Raw genomic sequence first — 16,112 nt, 5'->3', positions numbered from 1 at the left:
AAAAAAGACTCAAATCAATTTCTTCATTTAATTCTGGCTGGACTGTGGCCTGTATTTGGTATATATCAAATTTCGTTCTCTGCAATAATAATTTCAGTCATCACCTCCCCGAATGCTCCGTGCTTTAATGGTCTCGAGGCCTTCAACCACGAGGCTGTCAGGATTGCTGTTGTGCACGTTATAGAAATGCTTAGCCATACGGTAATCCAAATTTGCTTTTCTGATTGCATACTTATACTTATACTTATTATATCTCAGTCCATTTACCATTATAGCATATCAGACTCCCACAACACATTTCCATCATCCTTCTCTATTTCCGTCACACTTATAAGGCATTATCAGATTTTTGGGCAAAAGTGGGTTTGTAAAATCTGCCATGCTGTTTTCCTGTGGCGTTCTCTGTACAATGGCACCAGAGAAAGCAAAGTCTCAAGTACTTTGAACGACAACTTCGGGTTTGAATTGGGGGCTGGAAATAACAGGAATTCATAAAGGTTCACAGGTCAGTCCGAATTATTTACCTGCGAAATACTCTCTTGAAAATGTCTGATTCCAATTTTCAAAATGATTTAAGTTGACTCAGTTGACAGCAGCACAGCTGTTTGACCGATAAGTGGTTTTTAATGTTTACATTTATTCAGAGTTCCAGTCTTTCTAAATAAATCCCTAGTAACCAGAGAATGATGAGACACTCTTCACAGTCACTTCATATCACATTTCAATTGCTCAAGTTTAGACAGTGGAGTATCTCTAGTCTGTATTTTCTACAGATATGCATTTCTTTCCTTTTAAGCTATTAAAGTTAGGTAATTACCCAGAAGCCTGCCAGTGCCTCTTGTCTCTTAATTACAAATTTGAATCCTTAATACATGTATGGCAAGAAAAAGAATGAGATATTTCCTCCATCTCTTTTTCTTCTTTACTGACATGTGCAAATGCCCAAATGACCTGACATATCTGCCAGGAGAGAGTGAGAAAAAAAAAAAGCCTGTAACGGCAACAGCAGGCGCATCCCTCACCAGCACATGCCTTTTAAAGCTGCATTCTTCATTAGAATATCGGAACTGCTGAATGTGATTCTGATTATGTTTTTGTCTCATTATCTTTGCTTTGCTGCTAATGAGCGGGACAGGGCAGCTAAATGAGAGTTCCATTGACATTATATGAAATGTGCCGTAATAATGCTCATTAGGGTGTTCCCTTTTTGTTACACAGTTGCTTTAATTCGATTTCCATCTCCACTCCTTAATAAGAACGAGGGCATCCATTGCTAATAATGCCTGTAATGTGTTTGTTATTACAAGATGAGACATAAGAGAAAGAAGTGAAATTATTTCTCTATTTAAGTGTCTCTTAATTGAAGAAGGCTGAACTGGAGCTTTTTTGGCTTTTGTTTCCTTTCCAATGAGTTATCCAACTACAGAGGCAATGCTTCCCCCCCTCCTTCTCCTCCTCCTCCTTCTCCTCCTCCTTCTTCCCTTCCTCCCACAGACCTACCACTGTACTAACCTGCTGTTCTATAGTTTAGCACATGCAAATTAATAGAAGAGCAGCATACGAACACTTGACCAGATTACCTCACTTTTTTATAGCGTATGGAGTTACATAGTTGTCGGGGGGGAAAAAGTACAAAACATACAACCTTGTTTCCAAATAAACAGCTAGGCTGTTGTGTAGAATGTAAATAAAACCAGAATGCGATGATTTACAAATTATGTAAACTCATTTAATAGAAAATGGACCAAAAACAACTTAAAACTGAGAAATCTTATCGTTTTATGAAAAATATATGCTCATTTTTTTAAATTTGATGCTAGCAACATGTTTCAAAAAGGTTGGGACATGGGCATGTTTACCACTGTGTTGCTTCACCTCTTCTTTTAACGAAGCCAGTTTCTGGAGTTTTTAAAGTGAAATGTTGTCCTATTCTTGCCTGACATATATGATTTCAGCTGCTCAACAGTTCGGGATCTTTGTCATATTTTTAATTTCATGATGCGCCAAATGTTTTCAATGGGTGACAGGTCTGGACTGCGGTCAGGACAGTTTAGTACCCGGACTCTTCTTCTACGGAGCCATGCTGTTGGAAAACATGCAGAATGAGGTTTGGCATGGTTTTGCAGAAAAAAGCAAGGCCTTCCCTGAAAGAGACATTGTCTGGGTGGCAGCATATGTTGCTACAAAACCTGAATATATCGTTAACATTAATTGTGTCTTCCCAGATGTGCAGCCATGCCATGTGCACTAAAGCATCCCTATACCATCACAGATTCTGGCTTTTGAAATGTGTGCTGATCACAAAATGGTTGGCCCCTGTTCTCTTTAGCCTGGGAAATTTGGGGTCCATGTTTTCCAAAAAGACTTACAATTTTGGATTTTTCATACCACAGGACAGGACAGTTTCCCACTTTGCCCCAGTGTATCTTAAATGAACTTGAAACCCAAATAAGGTGGTGTTTCTGGATCATGTTTCTATCTGGTTTCTTCTTTGGAGAGTTTTAACCTGCATTTGTGGATGCAGCGATGAACTGTGTTCACAGATGATGGTTTTTGCAAGTGTTTCAGAGCCCATGCAGAGATTTCCACCAAAATTCTGGTCGTTTTTAATGCAGTGCTGCCTGAGGGCCAGAAGATCACGCCCATCCAATATTGGTGCCATATGGCCGTCTGAAATCACCCCTGGGTGCTTTGAAGCAGATGCACAGAGAAGGGAACTGGTTGGGCCACGGGGTGCGTTTGACTGGCAGTGGCTGGCTGAGCTGTCTGTGGGAGGGTAGTCTGGCTTAACCAAACCTATCTGCACCATACTATGCCAGTGCTTGGGCTACAGTGTATGAACAGTGGTATTACCGGTACTAGGAAGACGGAAGAAAATGGCTCCAATCGCAGCAATGCCAACATAAAATCTAACTTTTAAAGCTTCCATATGTTAAATCCAAACACAACACTAGCTAGTTTGGAAGGCACAAGACATTTTTTTCCATTTTGCGACGAGTTGGACAAAGTGTTACATAATCATCCAACACTCTACCCTATGGAAGAAGCTTTTTTGACAGTTTTACACACAGCTGCTGATGAATTTTCTCACTTAGAATTCACTCACGTGTAAATGGAGCAAAACGAAAACGTGTTAGTATGGATGTTGTGACGTATTGTGAGACATCTTTCGATGCTTGGTACTCCCAAACTAATTCAGTTGGTTCCGTAAAAGTATCAACATTTTTTACCCAGCCCTAATAGATGCCGTCACACCAACTTTATCAGTGTATGAAATCTTTCAGGTTTTACTGCCACTGCTTAAATGTATTTATCCTCAAAGAAGAGCATTGCTGCTAAAGTTCAACACTTTTTATTTAATCTGTTGCAAGCATTTTTAAGGCACTATATCGTGGATGATTTTACACACTCAGACTTTGGAAATGCAAAAAAAAAAGAAATATGCTGGGTGTAAATATAGTGCAGTTACATAACTTAAAGAATCAGCCTAGTGTTACGTTTTCTACACATTACATACCAATACTCTCACATTACACTGTTGTCATTCACCAACACATGTCTCATCCCACTCAGGCCACCAAATGCACCAGTAGCAATAATGTGTAGTCTGCTATCAACACTAATGGCCTCTCTCAGTGGCACCACTATGTCTCTAAAACAAGCCCAGACTAGACAAAGGGAGGGCTCCAAAGACTGAGACAGACACAGCGGAAATCAATGTCAACTGTCAATGCACTTCAAGGTCACATCATCCTAGTTAAAAGGATAAAGATTTCTGAGGAAGCTGATGCTCCTCCCAACTGTTACATTAGATGGAGACTAAATTTGTGACAATGAGGTACCTCATTTATCACAAATTGATTGCATCTTTTAAATTTGACATTTTTTGCCTTTTCTTTTTATGTCATCATAATCAGATTGTATATTTAGCTTTCACTCCCACTCATCCATTTGTCATTAGTGAGAGATTAGTGATATCCAGGGAACTTGTCAATTCCTGGACGACTACAACTCATGCTCATTTATAAGGGAAAGGCACAACAGGCATATATACAAATGAATGTTATAGCGCAGTCAAGCTGTGTGACATGCAAATGTGATGTCAGTGACTTTATATATCTGAGCCTGTGTTTGGAGAGGCATCCTCAACTTTTGGTTGAACAATAATGTTCGCGTAATGAACCTCCACTCTTTGTTAAGTGTCAATGTAAGTTACTGGGAAAGCCTAATATTCATAGTTGAGATCTTGTCAAATGATCAAGGTCTGTATTAGCCACACGCAATTTGAGTCACACATCCAGGAATGTCAAAATGATCCTCTTTTAGACCAGCTGTCCTTGAACTTGCACTTTTCCAACACTTATTAAGAAAACAAGTGAAATGGAGTCTGTTTGGTAGAAAATATTTGGTTCATAGGACCAAAAAACAAATATCAATGTTACTGTACCCAACATTTTGGGATGGATACATTTACTGTTTCACCTGTAGTGAACAAGGTCTCTGGGATACGACTGTGTTAATAGAGTTTGTAGGGAGAATGAGGAGACTGTCCATGACTGATTATCCATCAAAAGAATTCATAAACCTAAATTACTCAATTCTTATTGCAGGGTAAATTTTAATTTGAAAGTGCTATTTTCTGCAATTATCATAAATTATAGATTCAAATGTTGAGGTCTATTTTCTTAGCGGTTTCTTGCAGACCGTGATTCACTCATCATTTTTAAACCCCAGATGGAATAATAGTCAATGTTTCATTTGTTCACTATCTAGTCAGTCAGTCTGAGGAGGAAACGAGTAAAACCAGTGTAGCTGTCCGTCTTTTCATGGTTGCAGCTGTATCTGTCAGTATTTGTCACCATCAACATCACTTCAAAGCAAAACCTGTCCTCTCCATCTTAGTCAGGAGCTTAAATCTGACTGTGCATACATGTTCTGGTCTTTTTCTTGGCTGTATCCAGTCAGTGCTCAGCATTAGCTGTCGCTGTGATAATAGCAGGGCTACATGACTAATGTTGGAGGGGAAGGAATAGCCTGTTTCACTCTTTTACCAAGTGTTTATCGTTGTTTTCTTCTTCAGGTAATATTATTGGACAACGAGCACGCAGTGACCCTGTTTATTTTCTATTTTTCTCACAGGTATAAGCATTTCCTAGACGATTTGGCCGCCAACACAAGTTCAGACAACCCAGAGTTTGAGCAGCTTTCAAGTAAGTGTCTTTTCAAATCATGCTGCTGCCACAGTCATCATTTTGTTGCATTTCAAAGAAAATATCTGGTGGGGCGATGTGTCTGGAGCTGCACATGCACGTGAAGCTGAGGTTGATGTTGTCACATCTTCCTCTAACACTCCGTCACTATTGGTGGGTTTTTGTCAGCGGCAGCATCCTAACAACAAGTGATAATTGTGATGATGTGCTTTACATCACCAGACAAAAATACTTTCGGCTTACTCAAAGTGGAACACTTGCTACATGTGAAAAGCACTTTGGAGCACAGGGAGTGAAGCAACGCTGTATCTGAGGCTAGTCCTCCAACAGCAGGAAAAAAACAACAACCTGTGAAGACTTTCATCACACCAGACTCTGTGGAAGTGAAAGACAGCCCTCATTATCTTCATTTGAGGAACAAAGGAAAGTGCTCTCTTTGCCTTTCATTCCTCATTTGTTGTTATTGTCACAGCAGCACTTGCCGAGCAGAGAAATGAAAGCAAGGCAAAGCTCAATATGCGTGTAAGTTCTAGTTTGATGTAGATTTTGACATAATTAATTGGGAGCGGATCAGAGGATATTAAGCGGGAGCTATATTAATAAATAAAATCTTCAACATCAACACAAATCTCGATAATGACTAATTTCAAACGTCAAATAAACAGCAAATCTGACTCAAGTGCGAATGTACACAAGGAATTATTTATGTGTATCAATTAAAATCTCATTGCTGGTGTGCTGCCTTTGCTTACAAATTAAAACAGCCTCTGACTCTAAGATGAAGGTACATATCTGACTGTACCCCACCATCGCTTCTTCCTCTTCTCATTAGAGATCCTTTTTTTAAACTCCACTGCACTTTATTGTGTATGTGTGTGTGTGTGTGTGTGTGTGTGTGTGTGTGTGTGTGTGTGTGTGTGTGTGTGTGTGTGTGTGTGTGTGTGTGTGTGTGTGTGTGTGTGTGTGTGTGTAGGAAAACTTCCTGTTGTCAGCCTGGTTGTATTGTAAAGGGAATTGTTTAAAAAAGAAATTCCAGACAAATCATATTGTATCTGATTAAGCAAACTAGCAGATTGAATCACAAGAGGCATTGTTGTTGTTTTCTCTTGTTGTGCTGTTGTGTCTCGGTTTTCTTTTTTACTTCTTTGTCTCTCTTTTTTTCCCCCAAGCTTCTCTTTTTGCCTCACAGTGCATTCAGGCTGGATTTAATTGTTGTAATTGCAGTGCTTCAGGAGTTTTCATTAGCCTCAGTCTTCGCCGTGGTAACCATTACCAAGTCTGACCTGACTGGAAGCAACTTTCCAACTCAGTCAGAGATTTAACAGAAGAAGTTAACAGTGCCCGTCCCATGGTCAAATACTATCTAAATAGGGAGTAAATGGAATAAAGAGCTGTAAGAAATGGACGATGTCTTTGGAATGTCTAATAGGCTAGATGTATTATTAATGCCTCGGCCAGAACTCAGCTCAAGAATACTGTAATTAGGAGTTGTTGTTTTTCTAAAGCAGGCAATGGAAAATATTCCAAACACGTACAACAAAGGGAGAAAGTCTACACGGATGCCTTGCTTGGTTTACATTGTAATTGTTGTGAAGTTAAGCGAGCCAATTAGGCCATGATTATTTTAGTGAAGACAAGTCGCCCTGAGGATCGAGTTCATCCGCTGAGTTTCACTGCTCAGAACAAAAGCAGGAAAGTTGAGCTTGAAATTAGAATCCATCTGTTTGTTGTTATTTTGGACACGTTAATGATGTAGTTTTAAATGTTTACAGCAATTATTATGGCTGGCACACAATAATTGGATGCTTCTGTCTATTTTGATGATTTGCCTATTTGTTCTGGGGCAAAGACTTTAAAGCTTTGTACAACGTAAAAAAGGTAGTTTGTGGAAAAATGATTTACTTGCGAACAGATGTGTGATTAGTTGACAGAAAACTCATCAGTGATGGGTTTACGTTGTTCAGTACAGTTTTGATGTTCTGTGAATAAAGGTTTTTGTGGAAAAATGCTTACAGTGAGCAAGCTAAGGTACAGAGAAAGCCTCCAAACTAAATAACAAAAATGACCCATAATTCCTAATGTAAACCTTTTTCAACACCCCTTATTAGTTCCTTTCAAAACTATTCAAAATAATCACCACTGCTAAATATTGGTACACTGCTGTAAGCAGACAAAAAACTAAACTCAAATCAGTACACAGTTTTTCCAGGGTACTTGGTAGGTAGATTGTTTTTGGAGAACTTGCCATAGTTGCTTTGTTAATTTAGGCTGTCAGTGTCTTCTGTCTCATCATGTAATCCCAGACTGACTGCACAATATTAAGATCAGGGCTCTGAGGGTTCCACATCTTCTGCTGCAGGTCCTCTTCTTCTTCTTGTTTAGGCTCAGTGGGTTTCGGAGGATATCGTGTGTTGCGTGATGGCTGACAGTCTAAATATCTACAGTGCAAAACTGTAAATGTACAAGGGTTGTGTATTGGCAAGAATCTTTTGATATGAAATGTTTTATGATAGAGGGGTTACAATTTGATGCATTCTAATATGTTGCAATACTCAGCAAGGCGATATATGGTAATTTTTGTAATCAAATTTTAGAAAAACTGGCAAAGTATGAAAAACATCATATGTATACAATCTGAGGGAAAAAATGTTTTGTTTTTTTAATGCAATCCGGACAGTGGGGTTTTCATTTATCATCGGCCATGTAATAAATGCAAAAGTCAAAGTACTAGTATATCTTGCATGTCAACTGTTATTTCAAAATTGTTTAAATCTCTATAGTATCAGAAGAGATCATTCTCTATTTTATTGATATTTTCTCATATCCCTATATTGTTTATAATGAGGACTTTGAAAAACAATTTGGCCACCAAATTTGACTCTGGTAATCTACATAGTTGTAAACAATGCTTTGAATGAGGATGTTGCTTCAAAGAAGCTACACATTCCAACATGTGGATGCTTCATACACATCTTCAAACCCGATGGCCCAGAAGATTTATTTAATCAACCACAGTTTCAAGGTTGTCACCCAAGTTTGTCACCAAGTCACAATCTGACCAAATGGGAAATGGGAAGAATCTATCTTGGACCTGGAGCAAAGCACTGCCAAGCACAATACTAGCGTCTTTGCTGTTTTCAGACCGACACAGCTCGTCCAGCACCCATGTTGTTTAAATAATAAATGTACTTGCACCCATCTGGGCACCTTAAAATGAAGTGTGGGCAGGTGCATCGTTGCCGTTTTGCAATCCTGAAGCAGCGGAAAGATATTGACCAACAAAAACTTGGTGCCTACATAGACTGGTGCACAACGCACATACTCTCTTTGCATATGAACATGCGAAACATGACAAATAAAGAGAAGAGTGACAGCACTAAACATGAGCTAGTATTTGTGTTATGCTATCAATTCAACCAGCTGCACTTAGCTGGGATGGTTTGATAAACTGAGGGACATTTCACTAAATGAACTGCGTTTGTTGGGGCCTGCTGTTGTCCGCATACAATTACAGACTGACAGCTCATCGCACTTCCAGGAGTGCAATGCATTATGGACTACAAGAGGCCCCCGTGGTAGAGACCAGGATCCCTCTAATTAAAATGGACATGGTTAGGCACCCCTACACACACATTCATACTCAACACACAGCCCCAGCCTGATCCACTCAGCAGACCGTCAGGCCCACTCGGGACTGTTTGGATGTTTCAATTTGCCTAGTTCGGTTCAGTTTTCTGCAGCAGCTCACTGATGAAATCAAGCAAAATCAGGCCTCCAAAAATATGGATTCCAGCCACCTCGCTTGCGTATGTCAGTGCACTGATACAGCATTTGGTAGGGTGCAAGTGATTTTATTGTATTACCACAAGTATAGCATTTTAATGTATTTAGTCTCGATTTTCAAATCTTAAAATTTTGATTAAAGCCCTTGACTTAGTTGAAAAGTCAGTAGTAAGGAAATGATCGGTAGAGAGACGAGGGAATGGGATGCATCAAAGGTCTCTGTCTATACATGAGCTGGGGTTGGTACAGTCGCTGCTGGGTGTCTGGAGGTCGAGGCCACCAGGATGCCCCAAAGCTGGTTGACTTACTATGATATCACTGGTCTCTCCGTTCCACCAAAATTAGAGGTCGACCAATATATTGATCAAAATGAAATCAGTATCTCGATTACACATAAAATAGAGAGCATTGCAAAGTTGTTTTCTTTAGCTGCATATTATCCTGTTGAATTCATCTCTTCGTCACATTTTTAGTAAGAAAAGGTGAATATTGTCTAGTAACTTGTAACTTTAAAGATCTCTTTAAACTAAAAGAAGAGAAACCATGCTCTCATCTGTAAGACTTTTGAGACATTTAAAAAAACGAATCAAATTTGGACATTGACGAAGGTGATATATTTAATTCATTAGAATTTATTTTGTTGCTCAATGTGAAAAATGCCTGAACCACAAAATCATATGAGCAGTGTTTCCCCTTTTCAGCAACCTGCTGGGTTTGTATTAATTGTATGTACATCAGTGGAGGAATTTTGATACGGAAAGAGCTCCTACATGCCCAATATTGCTTGTTTAAAATGCCACAATAATCGAGTTATTTTTCTGGGGGTACCAACAAATCTGCTAAGGCCCTGTTAGCATCTCTCTGTAGAGAAAGCAATTTATATGTTTTTTTGTTTTTTTTAACACTTTCTTTGTTTTACTCTATGACATACCAAGGAGTGCAAGTGTACGTGAGAAATATTTTTTTTAATTTCATCCCTTTTCAGGTGGAAGGAAATGTTTTTTTTTCAATGACCTGTTCCAGGGTTTCAAAAAACAACTGTATCTCTTTGTCTCGACCACATGGCCAACCATTCTGGCGTGGTTGCTTGGAGCATACACATTAGTTTGATTGGCAGACGAGAGGTGGTGTGAATTTAAAACCAATCCAAGCAATGGTTAAAATTTGAGCACATACTGCAATATGAATGGGGCCAGAGGCCTGTACTGTGAACCAGGATTTGTGGTTAGCGCAGTAACTTCTGGTTTAACTGGGTTTTTTAGTACAACAAACTGAAGCTGGTTCACTTCTTACTGGGATACATCGCCACGATAACTTGTTCTGCAAACCTAACCTGCTCAGGAGCAGGTTTAGCTTAAGATAACAGATCAAAACATATTAACCGCCTACGAACCAATCAATTCTCTTGGTAAAAAAATGGCATCATCGATTATAGAACACTGACAAACTTCTTCTGACCATTTTTAATGAGATATAGATTTTATTTTGTTGTGTTTTTGTTCATAGATTTCATCCTACAACAGAGACCAATTGAAGCACTACCTACCGCTTTGAATTATATTTTTATATTTATTTCTTATTTGCCCCCCAGTATGTTTGACATCATCAGGGGTGCAGCTGAAAGGATAAGACAACAACTGTCATACATGCCATAAATACACATCATATTAAACTCTATAATCTGCTGTTCCACATCTGTGAACTGATCATACCTACAGGACATTACATTAACACAATAATTAGCAGGCTATTTGTACTACAGTAGTACTACACTGCACATTACACATATTATTTAAATAGTATACATTTACACTAAAGTAGGCTACATTTTGCTACTTTATTGTGAAATGTTATTTGTATACCACTTGTCTTTTGCATTAGTTGTATTTTTTCTCATTACTTGATTCTTCTCCTATACTTTAGATTTCCATTGTTTTGCACCACAACACCAAGACAAATTTATTGCATACTTGGCAGTAAATCAGATTCTGATACATCTAAGCAACACATTCATTTAATGGAATGTACTTCTGCCCAAATGAAGGGCCAGTGATATTAGAAGTGTTTTAACTGGCACATTTACGCAGTCAATGATTTTTAACAACTCCACTTTTATGTGAACGCGCTCGTGGCTGGATTGGGAAAATCTGGGTCGACTTTGCTCGTTGATCGGCAGCTTTGTGTGACCGCTTGGCGTGATGTTGTTTGTTAGGTTTAGTTAAACCAGATAATGGAAACCTGGATATGTTGAACGTGCTTCATAGTACAGGCCTCAGACGTGGACAGAAGCAATTCCAGCACAACATCTGTGTCACCATTATGAGTCGATGCAAACTTTTGAGGGGACATAAATCTGCTTACATATTCACATTGTGGGGACCAGCCGCTGTTTTGGGGACACAAAGCGAGTCTCCGTGTTGCTATGAATCATTACATTTTACTATGAAGACCTGGTTTAAGGAGGGGCGGTAAGATTAGGATCACGCAAATGGTCGATATGTTTGGGGTTGGAATAGGCCTCCAGGAAATTAATGTAATTCAGTGTAAGGTCCTCTGAGCTGGTGGAAACATGACTGGGTGGACGTGCCACAGTGGAGTGATGGGTAAATGACAAACATGCTTCCCCTGAGTGAGACTGTGGCCACAGGTGGAGAGGGAACAGAGAGGCGAGTGAATTCCCCGGTGATCCCCTTTTCATTTCCATTCCACACTAAACTTCAAAGAACACGACGCCACACAGTGACTCTGCTTTGACTAATGCATTCAGGCAGCGCTGAGCCTTGTGATGTGTGTATATACACTATATGCACATGTGTATGTACACGTCTGTTTGTTGTCATGTTAAACTCGTGAGCACCAGGGGCCTCATTTATAAAACAGCACATAGGTTCCAAACGAAACGTGTACATGTACACAAAACCTGAATATGGTATACAGTGACCCCTCGCTATAACGCGGTTCACCTTTCACGGTCTCGCTGCTTCACGGATTTGCATCGTGCATTGTGTTCTGCATTCTGATTGGCTAAACAGTCTCTCCGCTTCTTCTCTACCTGTTTGTCAATAACGTTGCGGTTTAATATGTACACGTACGTAAAACAGCTTGCCAAATTAAAAATAATCGATGGTGGCATGTCGGTTTATAAGAATCTTTTTGCCCAGAAGAAAAAAGAGCGACAACAACTACCGATAACTATGTTCTTCTCTCGAAAAACCACACCTGCACCGCCGGCTTTAGAAGAAAGAACCGCTGCAGAGCGGAGTCAGGATGCAGCGGCTCAGTCAGAAGAGCAGTGAAATACACGAGTCACTATTTGTCCTACTGTACTTTGTATTTGTTTTCATAATCATTTTTCATTTCCTCCCGTTCTAATCCAATGACTCGGGTCGCAGTGGGGCGGTGCCGATCTCAGCAATTTGAAGCCTTCAGTTCGTATTGATGATTAAAATTATTATTTTACAGTACAGTAGTTATTTGTAAAAAAAAACATTTATACAGTACTTTTATTTGTTAAACAAATGCTTGGGCTTGTAAAAAGGTTTTGTTCTTTGGTTTCAATGTATTATGGAGTATTTCATTGTATAATAATTGTAAAAAAAAAAAAGGTTCCTACTTCACGGATTTCACCTATCACGGTCTCTATTTGGAACGTAACCCCCGCGATAAACGAGGGTTCACTGTATACCAAAAACTTATCAGACTTATAAAACTGCCCATGTTGATGCATCGAGATGAGCCTGCTGAGCTGTGCTTCTTTATGGTGAATCGTGGCAACAACGAAGAGCAAGACCAGGAAAAGGAATGTTTGACACAGAAATAGAAGTGCTTGGATGAGGTGGTTAGAAAAATAACATTTAGTTTTGTGGCCTCAGCAGTAGGGGCACAAACAAAACTAAATGCAGCGAGTGGCAACATGTTGCTGCTGCAGTGAATGTTCATTGAACAGGACAGTACCTGTCTGTTCCTGGTGGGGTCTACCCGGGCTGTCACCAACGAACACCCGAGTGTATGGCAGCGACGGTGGTGTCTCCAGTGCGCTGCACTCTGTGTGTTTGACACAGTGTTGCAGAGCTTTTACACACAAAAACAATATGAAAACTCATGCTGGGTGATAAATATGCATATTGCTGCATCATTATACCACCAGTAGGTCTCTTATGTCTTCTGATCAGGGCTTACTGGCTGTCCTGCACACCCATTTGAAAACTAAAGGGGATTGCTTTGGAAACGTGTTCTCCAACTCTTCCCCTCAACGTACGTTTGGCAGTGTCAGCTGACGCCTTCAAAAGACGTCTTAAGACATATCTTTCCAGATTGGGCATCGTCTCACCTCTTGATATCTACGGTCTGCTGTTGTGCTGCTGTGATCGTAGGCTGCTTTTAATATTGTTGTATTCTGCTGTTATTTCTGTTGTGAAGCACGTTGTGACTTCGTCTGTGAAAGGTACTATATTAAATAAACGTACTTACTTTTACCTACTTACTGTTATTACAAGTTATTAAAAACTATTGACACTCTTTTCGGCAATTCTTTAATGCTATTTGACATTGTCTTGGAATTCTACAACCGGTTATGATTGTTTAATCTGTTACAAATGTTTAAGGTGAAAAGGACTAAGTATATTTGCGCCTGATGTTGGGAAAAGGCTGTGCTTCTGTGCGCTCCACAGCTGACCACAAAATGTGATGAAATTTGACTTGGCTTCCATCTTTTACAATTGATAGATGCTTATGGAATAGTTATGGCTCACTAGCACAAGCACAAATTACCCTGCTGGTTTGAAGGTTTATGATAAAGTGCATTGATATGACACGTGATGTGAAGTGACGTGTGAGTGGCATCGCTATACGAATAATGATGACTCTCGCATTTAATTTCTATAATCTGTCTTCAATTCACCACCTCGCCAATGAGTCAGACGTTGTCCGCAGTTCTCTAAACTTTGCGTTATTCCTGTTTCATATTAGTTGCTCATGATCTGCTGTAGTGATAATTACTGTGGGCCTTTTTTGTGGAGGTTTTGTTTGCATGTCCCCATTGTTCTAAACAGTGGGTGATGTGTGGAACAGTAATTAAGCAGTATAAAAAAAAAAATACAATGTGAGTTGATTTACCAGATTCCGAGTCTTATAAACAATCAAATTTAAGTTTGTTATCTTTGGTATCAGATGATGAATGTGTGTTTCCCATTATAGTTTACGATCAAGTACAACACAGAAATTGTTTCAAACACTCTATTTCCACATTAATAATCCCAGATTTTAAACTTGTTTTTTATGACACACTTACCAAAAAATTATACATTTTGTTTCGCTTGAATTTAAGGAGAAATTATAACAGTGCTTGAAAGTTTGGGAACCCTTTATGATTTTCTATATTTCTGCATAAATATGACCGAAAGCATCATCAGATTTTCACACAAGTTATAAATAAAAATGGAGAGAACCCATTTAAAAACAAAAAAAAATAGATACAAATATTATACCTGGTCATTCATTTATTGAGGAACATCATCTAATATTACATATCTGTGAATGCAAAAGTATGTGAACCTCTACGAGTTGCATTTAATTTGAAAGTGAAATTAAAGTCATGTGATTTCAGTCAATGGGATTATATTCAGGTATGTGTGGTAACCCTATTTTATTTAAAGAAGAGGGATCTATTAAAGCCTGAGCTTCACAACACATGTTCGTGAAAGTTCTCATGGCGATTTCTAAAGATGTCAGAAAAAGAGTTATTGATGTCCATCAAGCTTGAAAAGGTCACAAAACCATCTCATAAATTTGAACAAAGATTACTCTGAAGGCAAGGCGTGTGATAGTCCGTGAGGTCACATATGAACCCAGGGGGAGTTCTGAGCAACTAAAGGCCACTCATACATTGGCCAATCTTAATGTTCCCCCTGCCCCCCACTCCCACCAAGATCAAATTAAATTAAAAAGAATGCCATTTGCAAATAACATACGTTATACCAAGTGAAAACTTTATAGAGACCATTTAAAACAATTTTTGACTAAGAATCTGTGTTGAATAATTAATGTCTAAGGACTTCATCATTAAGCCAAAGGTAATTTGAGAGATGATGACTCGGTCATGGTTTTAATGGCGCCAACCTGATGGCAAAAGTTCAGCCGTCTCCAGTCTTCAATTTGGACAAAAAAACAGAACCATGTCTGAGGATGTTCAACTGCTCAGAGGATCGTGAAGGATCAAAAGTACAAAAAGATGAGTATTTCTGAGACGTAGGTGTGATTGCACTGATCTATGTTAAACAAATGACCTAAAAAATCCTCAACATAAATATATAAGGCCAACAACTTTTACATATTGTTCATTGTGATTGATGGGTTTTTGTAGAGAAGTCTATTATATGGACCTCCCTCCATTCCCAGAATAGAAATTTATTGCGATCAGATTCCACTTTAAACGTTCTGGCACTGCACCCGTTCTTATCTATCAGCCGTATCATACCATATGATACTTATTAATGCTATTGATATTTATTCATACAAGATGGCTATTTCTATGGCTGAAATTGCTGCTATGGCTCTAACGATGAATTTATATCTATATATATCTATAGATATATATCTGTATATCTATATATATATAGTTAAAAGAGTTACAAAGGGACATTTTATTATTGTGTGTGTGATTTCTGTAGGGGCGGTGGCTGCAGTGTGCGAGGTGTCCCAGCGTATCCAGGACAATACCCGGTGCCATGAGAACCACCTGCAGCTTTGCCGGGTGCAGAAACTGCTGAAAGGGCGAAAGACGAAGGTGCTGGCTGCAGGTTAGAACTTCCAATCACATATTCCTTTCATCTTCTTCAAGAACCATCTCCTCTCTGCCTCTCTCTGCATCTATAGCTGTGTATCCTTTGGGACACGCTGAGGGGGAGGGGAACGCAAGACAAGCACAGATAAACTGAAGTGAAATTAGGTTAGTATGGAGACATTCTGAAGACACTTGCTTATATTGCTTTAAATTGATGGAATTTATTGAACTTTCTCCAGGAAACTAAAGTATTTTGCACATCACACTGAATTTACTATATTAGTAGAGCCAACGGTCAGTGAGTGAATGTGCTTTCCCTTGATCTGCCTTTTGTCTCG

At 39.1% G+C, this 16,112-nt stretch overlaps 1 protein-coding gene across 1 annotated transcript in view; it reads left to right on the top strand.

Moving 5' to 3' along the window:
* The window catches only part of arhgef39 (Rho guanine nucleotide exchange factor (GEF) 39), a 67,338-nt gene that overhangs the window by 20,742 nt on the left and 30,484 nt on the right, over positions 1-16,112 (top strand). Inside the window, exons 5-6 of the mRNA XM_069716124.1 lie at positions 5,140-5,210; positions 15,662-15,790. Of these exons, the coding sequence (XP_069572225.1) occupies positions 5,140-5,210; positions 15,662-15,790 (200 nt within the window). The remainder of the gene's footprint in view (positions 1-5,139; positions 5,211-15,661; positions 15,791-16,112) is intronic.

The sequence above is a fragment of the Brachyistius frenatus genome, unplaced genomic scaffold (assembly GCF_029030835.1).
Source record: "Brachyistius frenatus isolate BFR_SWC_R1_liver_20210118 unplaced genomic scaffold, ASM2903083v1 Contig_152, whole genome shotgun sequence".
NCBI classification, from domain to species: Eukaryota; Metazoa; Chordata; class Actinopteri; family Embiotocidae; genus Brachyistius; species Brachyistius frenatus.
The sequence above is the reverse complement of the archived record's forward strand: the minus strand, read 5'-3'. Positions and strand labels throughout refer to the sequence as shown.